General features: G+C 38.7%; 1 protein-coding gene across 1 annotated transcript; it reads right to left on the minus strand.

The window, feature by feature from the left end:
- Positions 1-68: 68 nt before the first annotated feature.
- RRP15 (ribosomal RNA processing 15 homolog) lies at positions 69-24,597 on the minus strand (the record flags this gene model as incomplete). The annotated part of the gene is made up of 5 exons (XM_079532861.1): positions 69-221; positions 18,673-18,874; positions 19,757-19,854; positions 21,621-21,895; positions 24,537-24,597. The coding sequence occupies 5 exons, from the start codon at positions 24,595-24,597 to the stop codon at positions 69-71; spliced, it is 789 nt and encodes a 262-aa protein (XP_079388987.1).
- Positions 24,598-24,953: the final 356 nt, after the last annotated feature.

Below are 24,953 nucleotides of genomic sequence, written 5' to 3' on the forward strand. Positions count from 1 at the left end.
TTCACAGAATGTTGATTTTTAATCCAAATAAAGAAAAATAAAGTATCTTGAAATGCTTTCAGTTTCATTCAGTCACTGTCATCTTCTTGTTTTAAACCACCTCCTTGTTCAATACTGCCCTCTCCATCACTTTCCTTATCCCAGTCTTTCATAGATGCTCCCATCATGAAGTCATCACGCAGTATATTCCATTCTGGTCCGTCTTCAGACTTTACTTCACCCTATATGTTTGAAGGGACGAGAAGGAAGAGGATGATGAGATGAATGTGAAAGGGGCAGTAGAAGATGGAAAGCCTTCATATAACCACAATAATGCCTCACACAAATTTGCACAGACAGATATACCAAAAGTCAGCACCTCACACAAACGTTACGTGAATAAACAGGGGAATCATAACTATCTGATGCAAATAAGTGAATTTGTTTTAACCAACCAATAAAAGGAACACAGAAAAGAAAACAGTTATTCCTTGTGGATGAAACAGTCAACCCTGGGCACGGCTTCCTTTATTAAAATCTTTCTTGGCAATCAGAATGGATTCATGATATCATTTATTAACCCCCAGGTGCTGCTTCATTAGAACACTTCTTGGCACATTTAGAAAACACAAATATGGATTTAATAAAGGCTTAAAAAAACCTAAATTTAATATTTAACATATTCGGCGATACGTGAACCAAATCCCCTTTATGTGGATTATTACCTCACTACCTGGACTTGTCATATGGTGCAAAGCTGCCTCTAAAAGAAACTGAAAGTTGATCTACACTCAGCATGCCAACAACACCTTATTCCAAATTTTGCGCTTCTTCAAAGTGGATAAACTGAAGCCATGCTAAACGGACCGGTGAATAATGAGGAAAAGTGACAGGAGCCTTAGTTTCAGGTTAGCACTGAAAACATTGCTAGGCTGCTCTTCTAAGTGAAGGAGCTCACTGAGCGGTGCAACAGCCCCATCCTGTGGCAACAGCTTTAAAGAACAGGATGAAGTAATTCTGACATTCCAATCGTTACTGGAGGAAAACACTGAAAAACATTCCAAGTACCAAAGAAGGACTCCAGTCATTTAAGCCACAGCAGCAAAATACTTCTGAGGAACAATCAGTGTCCAACACCCAAGCAAAAAATTATTTTAGCAAGGAGGAATCAAAGGAATTGAAAAAAATTTACTTCTGTAATGTCCCTAAAACAAAGGTATACAGGCATTTCATACCACTATCTCCTTCCCACTGCCCTATTCAAATCGGGAACCAATTCACTTGTTTAACCACCACCTTCTGATGTTGTACCTTCAGCCAGGGGTTATTTGCTACAGCATCCTCTGCAGGTGCAGATCATGTAGTTTCTGGGAGCATAAAATAGCATAAAATTTGAACAAAATAATTAGAAGAAAATGCAGATCTCTCACTGCAAACCTAACACATCACACCAACACAAGCTACCTGCTTGCTACAAGGAGTCTGCCAGACAACTTACTTCTAACAGTTACTCAAAATAGAAATGATTTCAAAAATGTGACTTGTCCTGCAGCTCTCTGTGAAAGGTGACTCCCTCAAAAATAAGATTACACATCTCAACACCTTCTCTTCCAAAAGCAATCTCCCCAGACCCAACAACCACCACCAACAACCAACTAAAGCTGTTCAAGAGGTATGTTTTTTTTTTCTTTTCTTTCCTTTTGTCTCCACAGCTGCTCTCATTGATGGTTATTTGGAGGTGTAACTCTCCCATCTCCAGCAGCAGCAGAAAATCAACTCCCTTTTTCCCCAGGGGAGTGACTCCTATCTACTCTCACTGTTGCAGCAATTCACTACAAATGCTATTCCCCATAAAGCCTGAAATCATCTCAGGCAGGGTAATCAGTTAACTGGAATTAAAAGAGTGACAGCCAGTGTAGGTGTGTAGGAAGATATTCTCAGTGGAATAATACATTAAGTGAAAACTTTGGTATCCTGTTATCCTACACATTTACCTTTCCGGATTAGAATAAGGCCAGAATGATTACAAAAAAACACTTGCGTTTTTTTGTTTGTTTGTTTTTGTTTTTGTTTTTTTAGTCCCAGATATTTTAGAAATAATCAGTGTTTGAATATATAATAGAGTAAAACCTGTCATGGAAAAATCCTCGTTTTCCTTACAAATTTACTTACTTATTTTTTTGCAATAATAACGAAACCAGAGATGTCATTTATTTTTCCCCACACACACAGAACAGACATTGTCAGCAGCACCAGCGAAAGGCTGCTCAGGCTTTGACAAGCCCAATGCTCAAATTATCACAATCCACTATTCAGCAAGTGAACAAGAGAACAAAAGCAGGACCTCAACAAAGGGGGATGCTGATCCTCCGCGGTATTACAAGGAGCCACAAAGGTTTGAATAGAAGTTTATACAAGCACTAAGAAGAAAGACAGAGGCAGCATATCCATGCCTGAAAGATGAAGATTAAATACTTGAAAGCAAACATTTAATCAATTTTAAGCATGCTCCCAAGTGAAGAAAACCCCACGTTTAGTATCTTCATTCCTAAGTCATTTACCTCTCTATTTTTCCCTCACAGTAAAAACCATCCAAATCCATTCTATCACAAAAAAAAAATTCCTGGAGACTTAAGAAAATATGCAGCAAGAATATCTGTACAATTAACAATTAGTTCAACTCTAACATCGCTTCCCAACTTGTTTTATATAAGAATGTTAATGCCCTTGGGTTTTCAATGCTATAATCTAGTTCCATCTAAGTAGAACAGAAGTGATTCTTGGCACTTGGAAACGAAACCGGCTTTCATTCTATTCAACTGCCTTTGAACTCCCAGTCAGCTGTTCATCCACCTCTCCTACATACCACCGCAACACTGAAGTCCCCTTTGAACACCCACAAATGCAAACAAAACAGGCTATATAAACATAAGCGCTTAACACTATAGGAAACAGTAAGGTAGGGAGTGAACAATTGCTTTTTTTGTTTTCCCTTCTTTTACACACAGATTTGAATGGGTCTGTTCTTTGCCTGAAAGCCTGGAACCTATTTCAGAGGGTCAGAGAGAGAGCAGTTACCAACACGTTTCCAGAGTCACTAGCGCAGGGTGATGCATTTCTTATCATTTGCTGCAATGAGAGACCAAAACCCGAAGCTGTGGTTACTCCACTGCAGATGCCCATTTGCTGGGAAGGCCAGATAGCCCACCTGAAGAGAAATGGTAATACCACAACCGCCATCTCCCATGCTTGGTGAGACACTGAAGTTACCACATGCATTAGCTCAAGGCTGATACACGGCTTTTCTACTGGTGACATATCTCCCAAAATATTACTGTTCTGAAGACGTAATCTCTGAAATCTAAACCAGAACAAGAAGAATTGAAATTACTGATGTCCCAATAAAAACAAATCAGCCAACAATCAACAAAGCTTAAGTCTGTCACCCAGAACAAGCAGCCACCACTTGAAGGACCCAGGCTGGAATTGTTTCCTGGATGCTTATCGAGTAACACAGAGAACTATACACAGGCTGAAGAAAGTCCTGTAACACTTACTGGTGATGGTATAAAAAAGTTATGTTCTGAAAATAGAGCAAACAGATTAAACACAGCATTTCTGCCACTCGAACATCTGCACAACAGCAAAAATAAAGGTATTTCTGCTTTTATCACTGTAGAGATTCCCCTAAAGTCTAAATTCCTCTAGTGTTCAGAAGAAAAAAAACTGCAGGGTATTAAACATTTTTCAAATGTAAGAATCAGAATCAGCACACTGGGCTCCTATGCCTTTGCTCTGTGAAGATGAAATACCAGAGCTTGCAGGGGCATCTCTCTTTACCATCATATACAATAAACGTTTATTTGTACCTGTCAGGGAAGGAATTTCTAACATAAATATCTCAAAAGCAATGACTTTATGCCCTGAGAAAACAACTCTAACATGTCTAATTAATTTGAACTGCCTCCCCAGGTTCGTCTGATCTGCTCAATACAGACATCTAAGAACTTGAAATATAGGGAGGCTTTTGTCACAGCAAAGAAGTTAAAAAGTCTATCTGCCAAAATGCATTCTCTCATACATCCGACAATCACCCTCCCTGCCAGCCTCCATCCTTCTCCAAATGACTGCTGCTATTCTCTTCCTTATCCCCAAGAAAGCTGCCTTAAGCCTAGCTCAAAAAAACCCACACACATACACTGACGTGTGTTAGATCTCCACTAAAACATAAGAACACATATAAAAAAGAAAACAAACATAAAAAACAAAAGCACTTGAAAGTAGGAGGAAGAGATGCAAGACAAGGAACACCAGCAAAATCTTTACCTCTATTTTCAGGAATATCAAAGTTCGTACTCTAGGAAAATAAATTTTCTCAGTTTTGTCTCAGCTAGAAGCAGACAGAACTATAGCTTAAGTATCTTAAACAGCAACATAAGTAGAGCTGAAGATGTAATCACTTTTAACAGGAAAAAAGAAACTAAAAAAAAAGCATGTCGGGCTTAATAAGCAGTACTACTTGCAATTTTTACTTATTTGAAATACAGTGAGATCTTCAATATAAGATAGTTTCCTACATACACCTTATCCCCAAAAAACAAAAGATCCCCAAAGATCTGGAGACTGAGACTATGTGAGACTACGTGCTGAACTTCTGAGCTCAAGTCTCATTGAAACTTACTTTGATTTTGGAAAGCTTTTTTGAGCTTACAGACCATGCCATACACAACAGAAGTCTACTCTGCAGCAGAGTAACGCTACACAATTGTTTATTTGTTAATCATTCAACAACCATTTACACTCTCTCTTAATGAGACTGAACTCAAATGCCTTGGTATATTTGAAGTGACAACACCAAGCATGGTATGGGATATTTATTCGTACTACAAAGTCTCCTGCACACACCAAAGCCCACAATTACATTGCTATTAAGCATATACAATAATCAATTTTTGCAGTGTTTTGAATCCGGTTGTTCCCAGTCAAACTTCTCTGCAACTGAAGCACTGGAATTGTTACTAAAAGGCAAGGGAAACACAAATACTGATTTTAATTTTGAGCACAGCCAGAAGACCACCCACAACTTAACGACCTGCATGAGGAATCTCCCCATCCTCATATTCTCCTCTGGGGTTTACTACAACCAAGGATGTGTGAATGAGAAAGAATGCTATGAGTTGGCATTGCAGAGGCTTAAATATGCTCCAACCTTGGAAAGGTCAGAATCACATCACAAAAACTCTAAATGCAAGTGTTTATCTAGCTTTAAGGAAAAAAAAAAAAAAAAATCATTAGCATTATTACGAAATGCTCAGTTGCAAAGAAGAATCACAGGCACTTGAGAAAACAGATTTCTTCAGCCTCAGCTCATTAGAAACCTCATAAATCAGTATTTGTCAGAAAAAGTAAAAACATTTAAAGAATTCAAGTGTAACACAGGACCCTTCTGCATACAGGAAGGTCTGGAGCTCTTCAGCACTTGCAAGGCTCCAGTTCTGATAGCAGCAGTCTCAGAAATCCTGCTGCTGCACAAGGAATTTTTACCACTTGCTGCTGCAAGAGCATGCCCAACCGTACAGACATTCTCCTCACATTTTTTCAAGCAGCAATAAACAGTACAGAAATACTACAACCTGAGAGCTTCTCCAGAAGGTACCACGCACCTTCCAAGGGACGCAACTCTGCATATAACTTGTGGGATTAGTTTAATCATCTTCCGTTCTCAGTCAGAACAGACTGAGAGTTCAAAGTTGTTTCATGAAACATACATGGTCCAACTCATTCCAACTGATGACTTCGGTTAATATGCACACTGCTCACTGCTACTGTGTTTAAAAAGAAAAAATTCAGCCACCTACATACACAGGAAGAGTCAAAGAAAAAAAAACAAAACAAACGGCACATTCTTCACTCGTTCTTAGCATTAATTTGAATTTTAATCAGCATTTAGAAAAGAATAGCTTTTTCTAATCTTTAAGTTGTTGGGTTGTTCTAAAAAAAAAACAAGTAGGCATGCTAAAGTACATCATGTTCTAGTTCTAATAATCTACAAACACCTCCTCTTGCACAGGAAGCAATTTAAATTACAACAGAAGAGCTAAGTAATTGTGAAGGTTGTTAGGCAACCAGCATGCTAATCACCTTTAGATCACTCCTTGACATACTAAAAGAAACCCACCACACCTGAAAATAACCCTTGCCTACAGAAAGATAGATCGCAGAGCTGACTTGCAACACAGATACGAAATATTACAGTTAGCTATAATAACAAATCCCCTTGAGGAATGCATTCTATTACATTTAACTCATGTTTTGTAAAACACAAAGCAAAATGACACTGTCCCGAAGTTCAAACAACTATTTTAAACTGTCAGATGAAAATACCTCACCTAAGAATAAAAATGTTCTTTTTGTGGACTTTTTAAAGTAGGTCCACAGGGCTGTACCACTGGGCGTGATGCACCTCCAACAAGAGGCATTTTTTTTTCTTTTTCCTCGTTGCAATATGTAGAACAGCCACAAGACCCATAGCAGGAGCGACTGCAGGCTCACCTCGAGGGCTGGAGTGACAGCAGTCACTCCAATAACAATGCTCAGAGCAACTGCAGGAATTAGAGTTGCTGCACAGATTATCTCAGGAGCTGGAGGGTCTGCTGCATTGTCAACAGATTCAGAAGTATTATTCTCTTCCCCTTGAGGATGCTGAATAGTGTTCAACAGAGCTTTAAAGGCCAGGCCCCAGCATGTCACAGTGATCTGTACCTCTTTAGAATTGCCAGGGTGAGAGCAAGCCTTTTCTAAATATTCTACTAGTTTTTCAGGATTCTGCAGTTGTTCAGACGTGAAGATCCAAACTACTGGAGGTGCTTACTGCTCTAGACACCTGCCCATACCATCCCACACTGCCTTCCATTCAGAACTATCCTGTTTCAGGGCAAACGTCTGGGTGATATTATTCTTAAACAATGGTTTAATCTCAAACATAAGCTGAAGTACATTCAAGATGCATAGCAATAGGAGCACACTGGTTTGAACATCCCACGGATATTCAAAATTCTGAAGAGCCATAGTGACTAGCTCTTCTTGAGCTCCAGGGAAAAAAGAAAAGTAAAAGGGAGGTTGAGAACTGTTGGAAAGTGTTCTCCTCCATCTTTTCCACAGCTGGTCTCCCCCAGGATACAAAGCAAAGAGCATAACTACTAATGGTATCAACCATATGGCTTCCAAAACCCAAAGATGACTGCAATGCCAAAGATACAAAAAAGATTTGTTACTCAGCTGCCAATTGTATCATGATACAAGCCAAGGCCATACAGCATAGCAAAATAAAAGCCTTAACCCAACCTCCAGAGATGACAAACAAAAATCAACATTGAGACCAGCGATTCTCAAACTACTACAACACGCTCCAGTCAGATCAGCTGTTATCTTAACTGTTAGAGCCTCACATTCGTTCAACTGCTGTGGTGTAATCTGGCAGATGGCTGAGCACCACACAGTCATTGGCTCACTTCTCCCCTTTGGGGAGAGGTGGGTTTGGAGAGAGAATTGGCGGGGGAAAACAAAACAAAACAAAAACAGAACTCACAGGTTGAAATAGTATTATTTACTAAGATAGAGAAAAGAAAGAGGCTAATAGTTATGACTTTATATGCAGATATATGAACGTATATAACAAGTGATGCACAAGCAATTGCTCACAACATCCCAATCAATGCCAGCTCCTAGCGTCCAAGCACCAGAAGAGAGAAAGATAGCTACCACCCCCTTCAAGACTCCTTCCACATGATGTTATATGGCATGGAATATCCCTTTGGCCACTTTAAGTCACCTGTCCTAATTTTGTTCCCTCCCAGCTCCTTGGGTTCTTTGCTGAGAATGGCCTTAGCTCTGTACAACCCTGTTTAGCAGCAACTATGAACATCAGTATGTTTAAGCATTGTTTTTCCTCCTAGAACCAAAATACAGCATCATACCAGACACTCTGAAGTAAACAACTTTATCCCAGCTGAAACTAAGACAAATAACATTAGCTCAAAGCATACTGCAAATTGTTACAGAGAAGACAGTCGGAAAAAGTGTCCCTTTATTAGGCTATCACAGAAAATATCTGGAAGCACAATTCCAGACAGTATACCTTTCCAGTATGTCATCACTGCTAATTTTCATGTATTTTCTTTTCCCCGTTAAAAAGCAAACTACTTCATCATCCTCCCTTATTTGCTTTTACACTCACCTCTGCAATGCCTATTTATCAGTCTTCGTACCAACAACAGTGAAATGAATGCCTACCATTCTAGCCAATACTATTGCACCATTCACCTATTACTTCTATTCCTTCTTCATCTGTCAATCACCATACAGCTTTCATGTTTCATCTACCTGAACAATAGGATCCTTAAAGCAAAGATCACACAGAACTTAGAACGGTAAATGAGTAGTATGGTTGAAAACAGCACATAATCAAGGCTGTCATTAATAACATAATATGGTACTTTACTTTCATTGCTTATCAGACAAGAATTTGTATCACTAACTATGGTATTCAAATTACTTTAATTGCAATCTCTTTGTTCAGAAAACAACTAAGGATAAGATAGTTGCACTGCTTCACTGAGAATCTTAATTCTGACTTGGATAAGACCACGTTGTCCATTAGAAAGAACAGCTCTTCGTCCTAGCTAACACTGAGCCTCAGATCCACAAAATATTGTCCATCATGTTACAAAAGACCATCAGCAGTTATTGGTTAATTACCAAGAATAAACTTAAACAGACTACACCTTACCAGCTTCCAGTGATTTTCCTAAAAGGAAAATAATGAACTAAGTATTTTTCTGTTTGGATGCGATTCAAAATAAAAGAAATAAATTTTCCAGATAGCTAGCATTTCAGCCCAGAAAAAAAGTGATTCAGAGATAAAAAGAAACTGGTCCTACATTTCTTAATACATACTTAGTGCAGTAATGAAGACACGGGGGAGTTTAAGGATCAGCTGTCATCCCAAACATTACCCAGATCCACAATATTCTTACGAGGTGCAGTTTCTGAACCCTTACAATGGACTTAGAAAACAAACAATTTAGAGCAGAGGTGCCTAGGAGCATCTGTTCAAGATGAAGTCCTTCTACACACCATCTTTCAGAAGTCCAGTACTAATGCCTTTTAATAGCTTACTTCAGAGAAAATAATTTCAATTCAAAGCAGATTTTTTCAGATGTCACCCTTTTATGAAAGACACTTAGGCAATGTCTCAGCTTGAAATCTAAGACTTTTTAGAAGTTAATTAATAGAATTTTGTCTGTCAAGAGAGTATGGATGGAAACATGCAGGCCATTGGCCAGAGTATTTTGATCCTTTTTTAAAAAATAAATTATCAGCTTGCAGATTTCTGAATTACCTGAATCCACTGTTTTCCATTAAGACTCAACAAGAGGCATAGCAAAACAAGTCCCAGAATGTTTCAAATGAAGAAGACTGTAGAAATAACCTGGTCTCTTACTTCCAGCACTTAAGAAATCATATCAGAGTACAGCTGATTAGGAAGTGGCCTAATAGCCTCCTTTTTCTGACTCAGGATTTCCACTTACATTTGAGTCCTGAAACAAATATAGCTATGCAAAACATAAAAGGAGAAAAAGAAACACAATGAATTGCCTCTTCCATATTTTCATTACTAAACATGAAATACTGAAGTTTTTATGACTACTAAGCACCTTGCCTGGATAAATGCTCCTGCTCTCATAGTCCCTTCTGTAACTTAAATGGCTTTTGACAAACAGCTTGCCCAGAGAGGCTGTGGATGCAGCCCTCCCTGGAGGCATTAAAGTACAGGCTGGATGGGGCTGTGAGCAACCTAGTTAGTGGGAGGTTTCCCTACCTATAGCAGGAGGGTTGAAAATTGGTGATCTTAAGAGGTCCCTTCTAACTCAAACCATTCTATGAATCTAAGATTTCCCAACTGTAGAGAAAAGCAGTGTCAGGTATAAACTACCCAAAAAAGGGCCACTGTCACAATACAGTAAAAGAAAGGAAGATTTGCTTACCCATCCCAAGGATCAGGGCTCACCAAATACTCCAAAAGGAGGAATCTTCATGTACAGATATTTCCCTTGTAGCAGCCAGCCCTTAAACAAGGGTTAGAAAGAACCAGATTCCTCCCCTTTTGATCATACAGGTGAACTGCTTTCACTTGTGCTCCCAGGGCTGGCTGTGTCCCCTCTCCAGGAACTCAATCATCGGTTCAGGCCATGACTTAGGAATTCCTATACAGCAACATATCCCATATACCCACAAATCCAAGTTTCTCTGAATTTTTACTGCTGTAATATCCCACACACCTTTGCATGCAAACTCATTAAGAAACAGCCTACACTTGGATATTCCCAGGCTGCTTTTTAGAACTTTAAAAATGAGAGTGAATACATCAACCGCCCGTGAATCTCTTATCTTAATCAGGCTATGTTTTTGTGCTGTTTCTGACCTTTCCTTCTACATTTCTGCATAGCCTTTCACAACTGCAGATGAAGAAGAAACAAAAGAGGCCACAAACAGAAGACCATATAGTGTTCAGCTACTAAGTCATAAAAGGTCAGATCTTTCCAAGAAGCCTGTGATAGTATTATTTGTAGTATTATCTCTGTACAACCATTTTTATTTGCTCTTTTTATTTAGCTCTGTACTGCCATTTTTATTTATATATATTTTATATAATAATACATAGTTTATAAGCTTCCACTCAATTTCAGAAACAGTAATTAAAAACTGGTCAGATTATGCTACAGGAAAAAAAGTAAATATTGAATTCAGCAATCTTCTAACCATTGGAAACTGTAAGCAGTTTGACCCAACACTCTTGAATTTTACCAAGATAAACAGAAGAGCAGGTGTGCAGAGGTCATTTACAATACATATCTGTTAAGTCAACACTCTGGAAATGAGAACATTTTATACCTTAATAAAACTTCAGAGTAAAGGAACCGCTTTTCAAGATAATTTGCAATAGAAATTGCTTAGACCAAGGGAGCTCATTCAGATAGACAAGTTCACCCAACCTTTTTTACATCCAGAGACCCTCTTCTATAGAAGTCTGTGAAACATGTAGCTATATTTTCTCAAATTACATCATTCTGCTTATGAAAGAGTTATGAAAAACACCAAAAGCAGACAGCAGCTTTTACTAAGGCTTCCAGCTCAATTTACCAGGTAAAAGTGGAATTGCCTTTTATTTTCCAAATGTTGACTTTTCATTAAGACAAGGCTGTATCCACAGTCCTAAACTTGTGAGATTTTCTCAGGGATGGTGTTGGTTGAAAATTTTAAGCTGATTCATTTACAAGCAGTAAGGAGAAGTCATTAACTATCAGTTTGGCGGGATGCAGTCAGTGGTCAGAAGTAATCAGAGATGCTGCTTGACAGTTAAGGCATATTCTACAGAAAAGCCTGCATGAACTGAAATTTAGAAAAAGTGAAAGGTCCCTACAGAATAAAAACCAGAAACATTCAGAAAAAAGACCTTTCTGCCATTGTTGCAAGAAAAAAAAAAAAAAGAGCATAATTAAAAGACATAACGGAAAGACTTTCCCCAGCTCTCATTTTCACACAATATGCTTCCACAACTTTAGTAAAAAAAAAAAAAGTCACAGATTAAGCTGAAGACAAATTTCCTTTTAAAATAATTCTTCAGATCATTGTTTTACACTTTAGTAAAGGAATTCTAATAGGATTTGACATTTTGGATGTCTGTGCTTTGTATACTTACAGAAAGATCAAAAGATGATGTATACCACAAGTTTGTGGTTATTTTAGACATAGTTTTACTGAAAACCAGCTTGGCAACATTGTCTGAGAAAACAGAACAACACCACAGCCCCCCAGTGCATTAATAGTGAAATAGGCAAGTTACTCAAATATTACAGACGGAGATGTTTCAATATTGCCTGACATTTCAATTGTTAGTCTCTGTTTATATTCACTTGGACTTGCCAAGTTTCAGCTGCATTAGGCTGAAATTTTCCATTGCAGTCACCTGCCTCAGGCAGAAGTTTTCACAATGTTTCAACAAAAATTACTTCAACCAGTTTCAAGGCAAGATGAACTTAGAACATTTTGTCTACAGCCCTAAAGAGGAAAGAAGTATTTCCTATAGGCATTCGTTAAAGTCTCGTCATGCATTCTTTCTGAACTTGAAAAATCATTAAATGATTATTTTGGAGTGCGGAATATGTCTTTTGCTATCTTCATTACCATATTCCCAGGTCTGGCCAAGTTATAAACATCTGGGAGAGCAGCTTCCCCAGATCTGAGGTCATCATCTCAGTTGATAAGTCAGTAGCCAAATTCTCTTAAAATATCTGTCCTCACTGATCACATACTAGCTGCATCTTTGAAGTCTGCATCAAACTGCACCATGCATGAATGATGACAACAAAGAGGAAACAAGTCCTTCTATGCAAACAGTTGCTAGGACTGCTGTAGCATTACAGGCCAGAGCATACGACTGCATGCTTGGACCTAAAGTGTAGAGGGAAAGCACCTGTTTAGAACACAAAATATGAAGAGGATTAAGAAAAACAAAACAAACAGGTTGGTGAAAACAAGATTGCAAAAATCACAGCCTTTTCCCCTTTCTGCCTACTAGCTGAATATAAGAGAAAACATCCTACAATAGAGAATAACATGAGAAGTCTGAAGTCAAGAACAGTGGGATAAAGGGTGAACCTGAGATACAGCATCACAGTTTCTATCCCTCTTACCTGGAAGTAAACTCACAGCGTCAAGTTCTTGACATTTATCAATCAAGTAGACATAATTCTGGTAAAGACCTATATTCCCACACTGACAGTTATGGGTGTATGTCATTAGATAGAAAATAGAGCTTGTACATCTTCAACACTCAAAACTACTGATGACCCAAAAGTCCGTCCATCCTTCTGCAAACTTCAGATTGCAGATTTAAATGAAAAGTGTCATCAAACAGCTTCTATTTCAAGTACAATCACCTTTCATCTTAGAAAGACAAGGAAATTAGAGTATGGTACACTGACGGCAGGCTGCACTGCATTATAGTTATTCAAAGGATATAAGCTAGAAAACAGCACACAGTCAGGTAATCAGGCAACTATCTGTGCTAAAACCAAACTCCAAATACACAGGAAACGACCTTCAAGAAAGTACATACATGTGAGAGAAATGCATGATTTAACGCTGAATTCAAATTAAAATTTCTGTGCATGGGACAGGAAGACATTTGTTAAAACTGGAAGAACAAGAACAACTTCTACTCTGGCCACAGCTGAACTAAATTAATACTTGGCTGTTCCTTCAAATCTGCTGGCACATACATGTGCATTAGTTACTCCTTCAATTAGTTCTGTAAAGCCAGCACTCAAGAGCTGTAGCAATAAACCTGTGCTACTTTGAAATGTCATTATCACTTAAGAAAAATGTTTCCTTTTAAACTTAAAAGAGGTGCAGATGCACCTTAGCAAATTCCTAGGAGAAGTCTTGCCTTCACCCCCACATTTCAGGAACAAATGACTTCCTACAGTTGGTTAAAGAAATTGTTCAGACTCCTCCCCCCCAGAAAAGACATATAGATGAAAATAATGGAAGCATTTATCCCCTCCCCAATTATGTTGTATGGAAACCGTGGAAAAATGCAGAATGAGATGACAATAGCCACTACTTATTCAGCTGCAAGAAAAAGAAGGAAGTCACTAGCACATTTTAAACAGATTAACTCTTAAACTGGAAAGCACATTTGTACCTTCAACTAACTTGACAGATGAAAGCTCCATGTGACTTCTTGTGTCCTGGAGTCAAAGTCAGAAACACAGTAATCCTCCCACCCTTGAACAGTTCTTCAACTACTGTTTAGAATATTTATCAATTTTTAAAATCTCACAAGGAAGAAAAAGTCTGTAATGACTGGAGTCAGGTTGGCTACACTTACAAGTCGCTTAGCAAACACAGCTTTCATAGAATACAGGTCTTTATAGAAAAATCACTTTATTCCAATTCTCATATGATCAATAGGTTGATATAAAAGAACAACTGTGTTCGTCTTCATTCATCTTCCTTCCCACCAATAAGTTCTATTAATAGATACTATTTTGAGACCAGTAATTTTTTTTTTTTTCCGGAGATCATCACAGTGCAAGAAACAAGTTGTACTCCAAGTCATACAGGCAGCATCAGATTTCATAGAAAAATTATCACTGAATTATAGTGACTGAGGTACAGCAGAAAGTTCTACTCTCAGTTCCACCCTTTAAATGCTCTGCAGCAGAGCTGCTATGAGAAAGCTTGTTCTAGCAAACATAACCATTCAGGACACCATTCAGCAAAGACATAATTCAAAATTAAAGGTTGATGAGCACAAGCTATGCTTGTCACAGAGAATATTTGCAACTTTCACATCATTTATTCACATGCTATTAGAAAATATGTTATCACCCAATAATACTTCACAGGGAGCAGCACAAATGATAAGCAGAAAGCCAGAGGAAGGTTTCTGGTGCTTGAGCTGAAATCACAGCATGAATAACCCTTTCAACTGCCTTGCAGTAAGAGAAGAGATCTAAGCTGTTCCAGGAACATTAAATCTGAATTTCTTTGCCTTCTTACAATTAAGATTTCAGATCTCTAATTTATTGCATCAGCAAATGTACTTTTACAGGTTTAAGAGATAAGAAACTTCATTCAACTCTGAAAGCAAAAGTATTTCCCTGTGACAGTAATCTTAGCAGCACCCAAAATTTTTTAAGGACACCTAAAGGAACTCTAAAAGTCTATACTAATTCAGTGGAGTCATACTTCAGTTGGAGGACTGGGTTGCAAGAGAACTGAAGAATGTTATATAGGTATAATCTGCAACTAATAGGAATGAACATCTCAGCAATTGCATACTGAAATATATAATTGAAATGTATCATAATTAAAAATTAATACTGGAAAAAAATAAATTTATGCAATCTTTTTAAGGAAAGCATAAGTAAGAGTAGGAAAGGATAAGTAAAAGTAGTACAGGTTCAGTTTGGGCTGCAACCTATGATCATTCACCTGCAGATCACCTTGGGCCCCAAGTCCCAGGCCATTTCAGATAAAACAGCTGACAGTCTACAGAAAAGAAATGAATACACTGGGAGGCTTTAAAAGAACAGAGTATCCATGACAAAAATACCCTCCACATTAGGCCCTATGACATATCTTTCAGAGGTACACATCTGAAAGGAACTTAACTCTACAGACAGCAAAAGGAATCCTTTAATTATCACTGCTACTCCTGAATTTGCTGTAAAGCCAGAGAGATGACTTCAGCCTGTAGAGTTTCACTACCATATACCACTATTAGGAAAGCAGACAAAAACACCCCTCACAAAACTCTGTATGTTGATTAATAACATTTCTTAAAGTATCTTAAAGGTGGGAAGTAGCCAAGATCTAACCAATAACATGCTCTGTAAGGATTGTGTTGAACAAGACTTGACAGCCCTTGTATCTCCTCAGAAATGCTTACCAAAAAACAAAAACCAAACCCTCACAAAACAAGAATACCACCACTTAAAAGTTTAAAAACTCACTCAAAAAAGCTAAAGAACTGAGATTTTTCTTCCCCATTATTACATTCTTATTCCTCATTAGAAAGCTTTCAGATAAGATGATGGTGGAAGAAGGAAATTACATGATCTTACCCAGAGGCAAGCATCTTGTACAGTACCTTGGAAAAAAAAAAAAACAAAAAAAAAAAAAAAGAGAAAAACATGACACAAGTCAGCTGGCTCAGCAAGGATTAAGAAATACCTTGATAAACAGTTAGCGATATGAAAGGCAAACCTTTTGGCTCCAGCTCAGAAGAGTAATTACTCCCATCTGGGCACAGAAAACCTGAAAAGGGATTAGTTTCAAATGGCACAGAAAAAAACTCACAGCCTGACAGTCCGTCTTTCACAGCTGCATTAGGTGGGTACACCAAGGGGTGTTTAGGCCAATGGCTAGAAGTATGAGACTATAAACAACAGCCAGCTCTGGCAGGAGTATGGGTTACCTGCTCTTCCCATGAAGGCATGAAACTGGTGGAAAAAGAATGTACTTTTACATTTGGTTTGTGCCAGAACAAAATCCCTACAAAATACAGAATAAAATACCACTACAGATAATCTTTATAGAGCTTTCAATTTATTTTTCTCATGCATACCTATACTTGATTGAATAGTCAGCTACAGCAGAGCTTTGTAAGGGGTATCTTCAATAATTCCGAACGTTTGAAAGAAGCCAAACCCTCAAAAACATGGCAGCAAATCTTTCATGCCAAAACCACTGCAGAGTAAGAAAACTAAGTATTTGCCCATTCTCACAAATACAGTCAAGTCTCCTTTCACAGCACAAGGAGTGGGCAAAGAAAGCACTGCTTTCACTAGGAAAACTTTATTCTGTTATTTTTCTTGCTGACTGCTTGTTTTATGTGGGTGTGGTAGTGTTTTTATTGTTCTGGACTATATTTTAATTGATGGCACAAAGCCTGGAGTTTGGGATTGGCATCTCTTCCATCTTTTTTTTTTTTTTTTTTTTTTTTTTTTAAAGAATGAAATACACACTATGGTCTCAATTGCTAAAAAGAAAGCAGGCTGCTACAAAAGGACAAAAAACAAGCAAATAAAGGGCTTGAAAACCAGCCCTAACAAAGCTAAGAAAAGCTTTCAGATGTCTCAAAAATCTACCAGCATTCTAGAGAATTCACGATCTCAAAGCCTCATCTTTACTTACCATTCTCTTAAATACCCTCAAAAGATCAAGAAGCAAAGATACAACTGTGGAATCCAGCATTACTGTATAGTGGCAGAATGCCTGTGTAAATCTGATGGTAAGACTGAAAATCAAAATTTGACTTCAATTTCAGGCATTAACTACTAAGAAGATGAGAGTGTACTAAATTGGTAAAATATATTCCCAAGAGATATAATGGCAGATTAATAAAACTCCTCTTCAAGTTGTCATCACAGAGTTTAGTTCAGTGCTGAATGGAGAGGCACTGAAACAAATACAACAGGACAGGGAAGGAAGAGTGAGTCTATCAAAGCAAACACTAAAAAAAAAAAAAAAACCAACCAACCAAACAAAAAAACACAGCTACAACAACAAAAACCAAGCAAACCCACAATATAGCCTTAAATAAAACTCCTACATCTGAATCTTGTGAACAAAAGAAAGCAGCACCTACCAATGCTTGAAAATGACTCTTTACCAGTCCATATCTGAAGCTTTATTTCTCCATAGTATTTTAATGAAAATATGCTGTTACTAATACTGACAAAATAAGACATTTCTCCTACAGTAAAGAAACATTCGCAATCTGTTTCCTGACCTGATAATTAGAAAATTGCCCTTCCACAATCTGACAAAGCAAAAAAGAATCCCAGTTTTTACTCAGCTGTTGATTCACTGTCAGTCTACTATGTTTTCGCAGCTGATAGATGATTCCCATGACTGCTGAGTTGATAACAATCTTGACTAGTCTTTAACATCAGCAATACTAGTAGGCAATGTTATTAGTGATGTTCTGCTTTCTGGGGAATAAAAAACAACACAAAACAAACAAAAACAAACACGAAACCACACACATGCCCCCCACCCAAACAAGCAAGCTGGAATTATTTAAGGAGAAATAAAGTGTCAGCATGAAGCTAAATTGTTCTCATTATCCAAGGAATTCAAAAAAATACTTTAATGTTACATTTGCATGAAAATTCTATGAGCTCTTCATGTCAGGCAGCATTTCAGCAAGCTCCCCAGGCACACACAAACAAAAAACATATGACAAACTGTTGTCTCCCAGCTGATTGAAGTATTTCTTTCTGGCACCAAGAGCCCACTTAGTTAACTGCTGCGAGTCTGGGCCAACAGAAGTATTCCACCCACTATTAAGCACAAAGTTCAAACCTGAACACAAATGGTGCATCAAAAACACACAGCTTCTGAAATACGAGAAACGGTATGTCAGCAACTTCTTTTGAACCCTGAGCTACTTACTGAATTGAATGGACTGCTAAAAACTTAAACAAGCCCAAATAAACTGCCTATCTTGCCTACCTTCAGAAAAAGGTATGTTAAAATACTTATTTCCAAAACAGTTTATCAGCAATAATAAACCACCAGTCTAACACACAAAACAATTGAGAGAAAAAAAGCCTACAAATGTTTAACACACCTGAGTTTCTCAGTTGCAGTATTCACTTGTTATGTCAAAGCCCGAAAGTTCCCTAATCAACCAGAGCAAATGAGTTTGAAATACCTGATTCTGTGGGTAAACAGAAGTAGTACAGTCATATACACCACGTTGGATGAACGGATACCACAATTCTAGAGAACTTGCAACTACTACTGCCCAAACTCCTCATGCCATAATTCATTACGACTCAGCAGTTTGTTCCACAATGCACAAAACTCAAGATAAAAATAATAATTAAAATAGAATTTAATACATGTATTTCAATAAGAGCACAGGTAAAATAAGTTATTTGCACACAAGGCTTGATGTTCTCTCAGGAAAGCTATATAAAAGAAAAAAAGGCTAAGTAATAAAAAAAAAAAAAAAAAAAAAGCAAGGCACTTGGATACATCTATTCTGCATAGTAGGCACATCATCAGACTATATGTAAGTACACTGAGAAGGTATTTTGCATGCAAGCCTACCTGTTTACTTTTTGCAGCCTTTCTATCAGAGTTATGGTTTCCTTTAGCACCGTCCATGCTTCTTAAAACATTGATGAAGTCTTTCTTTGAAACTGATGACAGCAGTTTAGCACGTTGCCTTTCAGATTTCGCACCTTTCTTCACCTTCTCATCAACATTCTTTTGGTGTGTCCTGACAGCGTTAAATAACTGCACAACACCTCTAGGGTGGTAGGCAGCAGAGAGGAGGTGAAGAAAAAACAAAAAAAGCTTTTAACTCAAGTTGTGTTTATATATATATATGGACCTTCTATCAAAGAAACTAACCAGTTCAGATGTTAGCTGGCTTCTAGTTCCCAAAAATGGTTACTCAGAACCTCAATTCTGTTAAGTAACACTCACTATAATATAGGAGACTTTCAATTTTCAATCTTCCTTCCCACTTATTACTAGAAACCAGCAACAAAAATCCAAACACAACTTTTCAGATCTCAAAGCAAGTATGATACATTGCACTACCATCAATACAAAAACACATTTCAACTCCAGAAGGATGCAGGTAATTCTACAACCAGCTATTAAATTTCTCATACAAGAATTTAAGAGCAGCTGAAGCAGGAGTATAAGGAACAGGAGTGAGTCCTGTAAGGAAACAAGCAGATACAGACAGAATATCAACATGGTGCTCCACAAAGAACTAGACAAAGAGCACCACTACAATAATGCAAATCAGGCAACTGTATTTAGCAGCCATGGATCTGGTGAATTCTCTGCGGAGAAGGAAAAAAGAGAACAGCAGAAACAACTGTTCCGCATTTTCAAAGCATTAAATTAACAAAATAAGGGAGTCTAACAAAGCACTTCTGTTAGGCAAACATTACATTATTGTCTAAATTTTTATGCTTTCAGAAACCCTCTAAAATCTTTTGTTGAACTTGATACTGTAAAACACAGATCTGCATATAAATCACTTGGCTCCTGCTAGTCACTTCTTAGGAGCTCAATCTGATTGGAAACAGATTACCTGCACAGGCCTTTTCTTCCCCTTTTCCTTCCTTTAAGATATACATATATTTAAATAAAGGTTTCAAAAAAAACCTCTTACCTTGTTGCAATTCTCTGAAGATTTCTCTCTCTGTCTCTGTCTTTGACAACATCTGGCTTCACTCGGCACATCATTTCCCACTCCCGCTTTTTATCAAGCTGTTATAAATATTATTACATAAAGTAAGTGGCACGGGCCATTTGAGAATGCAGCATACTCTAACAACATGCACTAAGATGTCCAAAAAAAAAATAAATCAACAAAAGCTCTGTTTGGTTGATGGTAAGAGCAGCTCCAGCACGGGACTACAGATCTAAGGCAAGTTCCTCATGCTGAAAACAATGGGGCCCCAATGAAATCACAGCCATTTCCCTTCTACAACAGAAAGTTCGTGCCAGAGTGATGTTTCTGGTTGAGACAAGCAAAAGGGATCTAGCAAAACAAGTGCTTTCACACTGACAGTCAGGCAAAGAAACTATTCAAGAACAGTTTCCAACTGCTCAAGCCCATCACAGATAAATCTATAAATAATAAATCTGTGGGCACATCAAGACAAGCATAATATATTTTGAGTCTCAGGAATCTGACTTCCCCTACTGAATTAATCACAAAGCAGGTTTATGATTGACAATGATGCACAGTAAAGACTGCAATAAGCAGAACTCAAGCATAAGAGAGTACCAAATGCTCAGAGGATAACTGCAATGGGACAAAGGGGAATGGATTTATACTGAAAGAGGGAAGCTTTAAATTAGATATTAATAAGAATTCTTTCACCCACAGGGCAATGAGGCTCTGGCACAGGTGCCCAGAGAAGCTGTTGATGTCCCATCCCTGGAGGCACTCAAGGTCAGGGTTGAAGGGTTCCTAAACAGTCTGCTCTAACTGCTGGCAACCCTGTTCAGAGCAGGGGACTGTAACTAGATGATCTTTGAGGTCCCTTCAAACCCAAGCCATTCCACAACCCTTCCATGACTCTCCAACTGTGATGTGCAACACCAATTTTTGTCTTCTTTGAGGTTCCCTGTTTCGAATCCAAAATTGATCAACTGATCAAGGACCATAAGTCCAATAGTAGAATACTATACTTCCCCAACACCTCCGTCAGGAATGATTTAAGAATACATTTTCCCCAACTTGTAACAATCTAACAGTGTTCTTAGATCTGATGGTATTTCACTAAGTGTGTTTTACACAAGCTTTTCACGGAATTTCAGAGCCCTTATCTTTATAATTTCAGGCAGACTACTACGAACTCACAAGTTTATGACCACGTTTTGATCTTTGATCAAAAGACCTGCCATGTTCTAGCTTACATCAGCAAGAAATTAAGAAAAGCCAGACTGACCTAAAGTTTTTTTAAGGGTGAACTAGTCAGCTTAGAGACCTGCAGCTCACCTCTGCTTCACAGTACTTCCACATTTATTGGGTGAGAACAAGTATTTAGGACAGCAAGAATTGAGGAGCTACCTTACCAGAGCTCTATTAAAGGGGCAGGCTGCAGCCTAACCACTGTATGTCCCAGACTATCAGCAGGAAATTTGATTAACCTACTTAAACAGAACTAGCAAGATGAAACATTAGAAGTATTAATAAATTTTTAGCCTGAAGGTGAATCAATTACAGCGTGGAATTAAAATTTCACAAAAAAAAAAAAAAAAAAAAAAAAAAAAAAGCCACAAAAAACCACTACAGCTTTGTTTTCTTTGTATCATTTTCAGAATTAGAAATAATTTAGAGCATAGATACCATCATACCATCTACCATGGAAAACCAAAAGGGGCAAACAAAATCAAAAGCACATTATGGATTACACCAGTCTCAACCTCGAGGCCCTTGCTCTTCAAAATCCCTGCTTGGGTGACCTTGCCCACATCCCTATCTGACTGTGACAGTACAATGAAACGCTGAGCCTTTTTCTCACCTTCCTCCTCTTCTCCAGTCTTTCCTGTTTCTCCTTTTCTCTCTCCTTCTCCAGTTTTTTATTCTTGGCCAAGATGATGGACTTATTCTGTGGTATCTTTTTGTTGAGTACTTTTGCCATGGCATCTGCCCAGCCTGAACCTGGACCAGCTTTGGAATTTGCTGTCTCTTCAGCCACATGCCCACCAACTGCCGCTTCATCCTCATCATCTCCATCCAAGGCTTCATCCCCAGAAGAGAAGTTGTCATCTGGAAGTCCTGAGCTTATCTCAGAATCTAGGGGGAAAAAGAAAAAAAAAAAAAAGTATCAAGATTTCTGTCTCCAGTAAGGACTCATCTCAAGTTGAATTTGTTCTAAATGCAAACATTATTAGAGCTCAGGACCATACACTCCTTGCTTTTACAATTAATTCTTCAAGATACTGCTCAAGCAGGCATGAAACCACCATTACGAATTTATTAGAAAGTTACACTTTATTAGAAAGTATACAGTGCAAGGGCTTTCTACTCTCAGCAATGTTTTACAATATTTTAAGAGGTTGGGTAGAAGGGAGAAGATAGCTCTGGAAATTATTACTATATTAATGAAAATTGTTATGACTAGGACTGTTAAATTTCAGGGAAAATAAAGGTATGTTCCAGTTAAAAGAAATTATTGATTGTATGTATATACACACACGCACATATATTTATGTTCGTATGGCTACATATACTTGTATACAAACTGCAACAGTGACATCTAGTGTTTAAATGCATGTACACAGATTAAATTGAAGCTAGGGGAGCATATCATACATGAAGAAAACGTATGCTTCAGGAAAAAAAACACTAGTCCAGGAAAAGAATTAGCAAAGCACAGTTTCCACTCTGTGAAACAGAACCAAAAGACTTGTCAGGTACCTCAAAAGTAAATGAGCTTTTCTGTTCTTACCCCATCCCCTATTCAAAACAAAAGCAGGAACTGGAGTTAAAATACTCAAGTCTGGAATCAAGTAATCATGAGAGAGGGGGAAAAAGTCAATTTAACAGCAAACCAAACACACAAAGCGTATTCTGCTACTTTCATTAGCTTGATCAGTCAGTCAAATAAAGACTTTAACAGAGAGAATGATTAACCAGAATGAAACTAGCTGCAAGCTTAGGGTGTACTAAAATGTCTCATTATTTCACTCTATCTATTTTTTCAGGTAACTGTGCAGCACGGGCAAGTAGTGTCCTGTGACAATTCACTCCTATTCCATAGATACTTGTGCCACCCAGAAGCTTCAGATTACATATATAACATATCACTTACAACGCTTTGAAGTCTACCAAGTGATTGGTAGAACAAAGCTGGTTTCTGACTCCCCTGCAGTCCCACCTGCAAAGAGACAGTCCCCAATGGTTCCGAATGACTGACTGCTGCTCACCCACTTAACATGCAGCTCACTGCCTTTCATCCATCGATCCCTCTCATGCTATATCAGGAAAAGTATTTCAAAAATTGCAGAAGTATTGTTCTATCAGATCAAGTGTTTCAACTTTGTAAGCATTACTACATTCCTTCATTTCTTTAGTAACCAAGTTGTTATGAGAATGAAGTCAGGAGGTGCTTGGCAAGATGTTTTCCATAGAATAATGGGAACAGCTATTAGTGACATCTGTTTTTAATCCATTCTATCTATTCAACTAATGATACGCTCCATAGCAAAACTAATTCATTACTCTGCTATTAAAAAAATAGGCTTAAAAATAGCCAAAAAGAAACAGAAAAACCTGCAACACCACGCATTCATTTTCTCCTACACATAACCTCTCCGAATAAACTAAGAGAATAAAGTTAGATAATACCAAAAATCATTATGCAAGGCAATCAGCACTTTCAACAATTACAGAAAGGTGAATGACTGAGGCTTCAGCAGTTAGCCAGCACTGCTAGTTTTGAACACATGAAAGAATGTGTCAATGGCATCAGTTAAAGCAGAGGTATCTCAAAGTAATGTGAACTGTATTAATTCTATCAGAACCGGTACTTGGAGCTCTGTACTAAATTAGAGTGATTCAAGTCTAATAAAATTTCCATATAAAAAGACCTCTTTAAAGGGTGAGAATAAACATATTTGAGTCAGAAGAAACCCTTAAAAGCCATTTAGTCTATTTCCCCTGCAATGATCAGCAACACCTACAAGAGATAGGCTGCTCAGAGCCCTGCCCAGCCTGACTTCAGAACCTCCAGGGACAGGGCATCCACCTCCTGTCTGAGCAACCGGTGTCAGTGCCTCACCACTCTGATTGTAAACACTTTCTTCCTTATACCCAATCTGAGTATCTCCCCTCTTTTAGCCTGAAACCATTTCCCCATGTCTTATCGCAGCAGACCCTGCTAACCAGTCTGTCCCCTCCTTTCTGACAGACCCCCTTTAGATACTGAAAGGCCACTCAGATCTCCACAGAGCCCTCTCTTCTCCAGCCCCAGCTCTGAACATCTCCATATTTCCTTCATCTGTGTCTGCCCAGCGATCTAGGTGTAGGCGCGTACATTTAGGAACATCCGTCATCTCTCTGAGAGAAGTTCTGGAAGCTCGATCACCAAACCACCCCCCACCTCCCCTTAGATTCAGCGCTGAATGCCCCCCCTCCCCCCACTCACACACACACACAGCCAGACGCACTACAAACACACACACACACAGCAGCAGCCAAAATTATTTGCCTGGGCCCCTGTCAGAAGCGGCTTGCCGGCTTGTTCAGCGGGAGAAGCCGGGGGAACCCAACAGCAGCTAAGGAGGCAGCAGGCACCGTCGACCATAAGAACACCTCTGAGGGGTGCTCAGGCTTGTGGAATCCCGCCGGCAGACTGCACGAGGGGACGGTGACAACCCAGGGAGGGGACCAAGGGAAAGGAACGCCCCCCCCATTACCGCTACCCCCCGGTTACCGCTGGCCGCCTCCTCGCCCGTTGCCTCCTGCCCTCGTGAGTTCTCCACGGCGGCCGCCATCTTCCCTCCACCGCGTCCGTTGAGCACCTTCCGGTCCGGCTCCCTCGCCGCCAACCTGCGTTCCGCCCGACGGAGGTTCCGGGTCGGGTTGGGGCGTCCTGTGCAAGGCTTCCAGCACAGCTGGACGTGTTGTCGTTGGTTCTTTTTGTTTGCTTGTTTGTTTTCACTCAACATGCCACAGAAATAAAAATAAATAAAGCCGAGACTGTAATTCAGCCGTCGTGGGCAGGGCATCAGAAGGGACACTGTTAGGAGGAGGTTATTAAACTAGACAGACAAAAAGCTCTTAAAGAATGTCAATGATCATTCTCATTCTGTAGCACATATATTTTATTGAACATATCTTACTCTTGGTA

Source organism: Tetrao urogallus, assembly GCF_951394365.1.
Source record: "Tetrao urogallus genome assembly, chromosome: 2".
Classification (NCBI taxonomy): Eukaryota; Metazoa; Chordata; class Aves; order Galliformes; family Phasianidae; genus Tetrao; species Tetrao urogallus.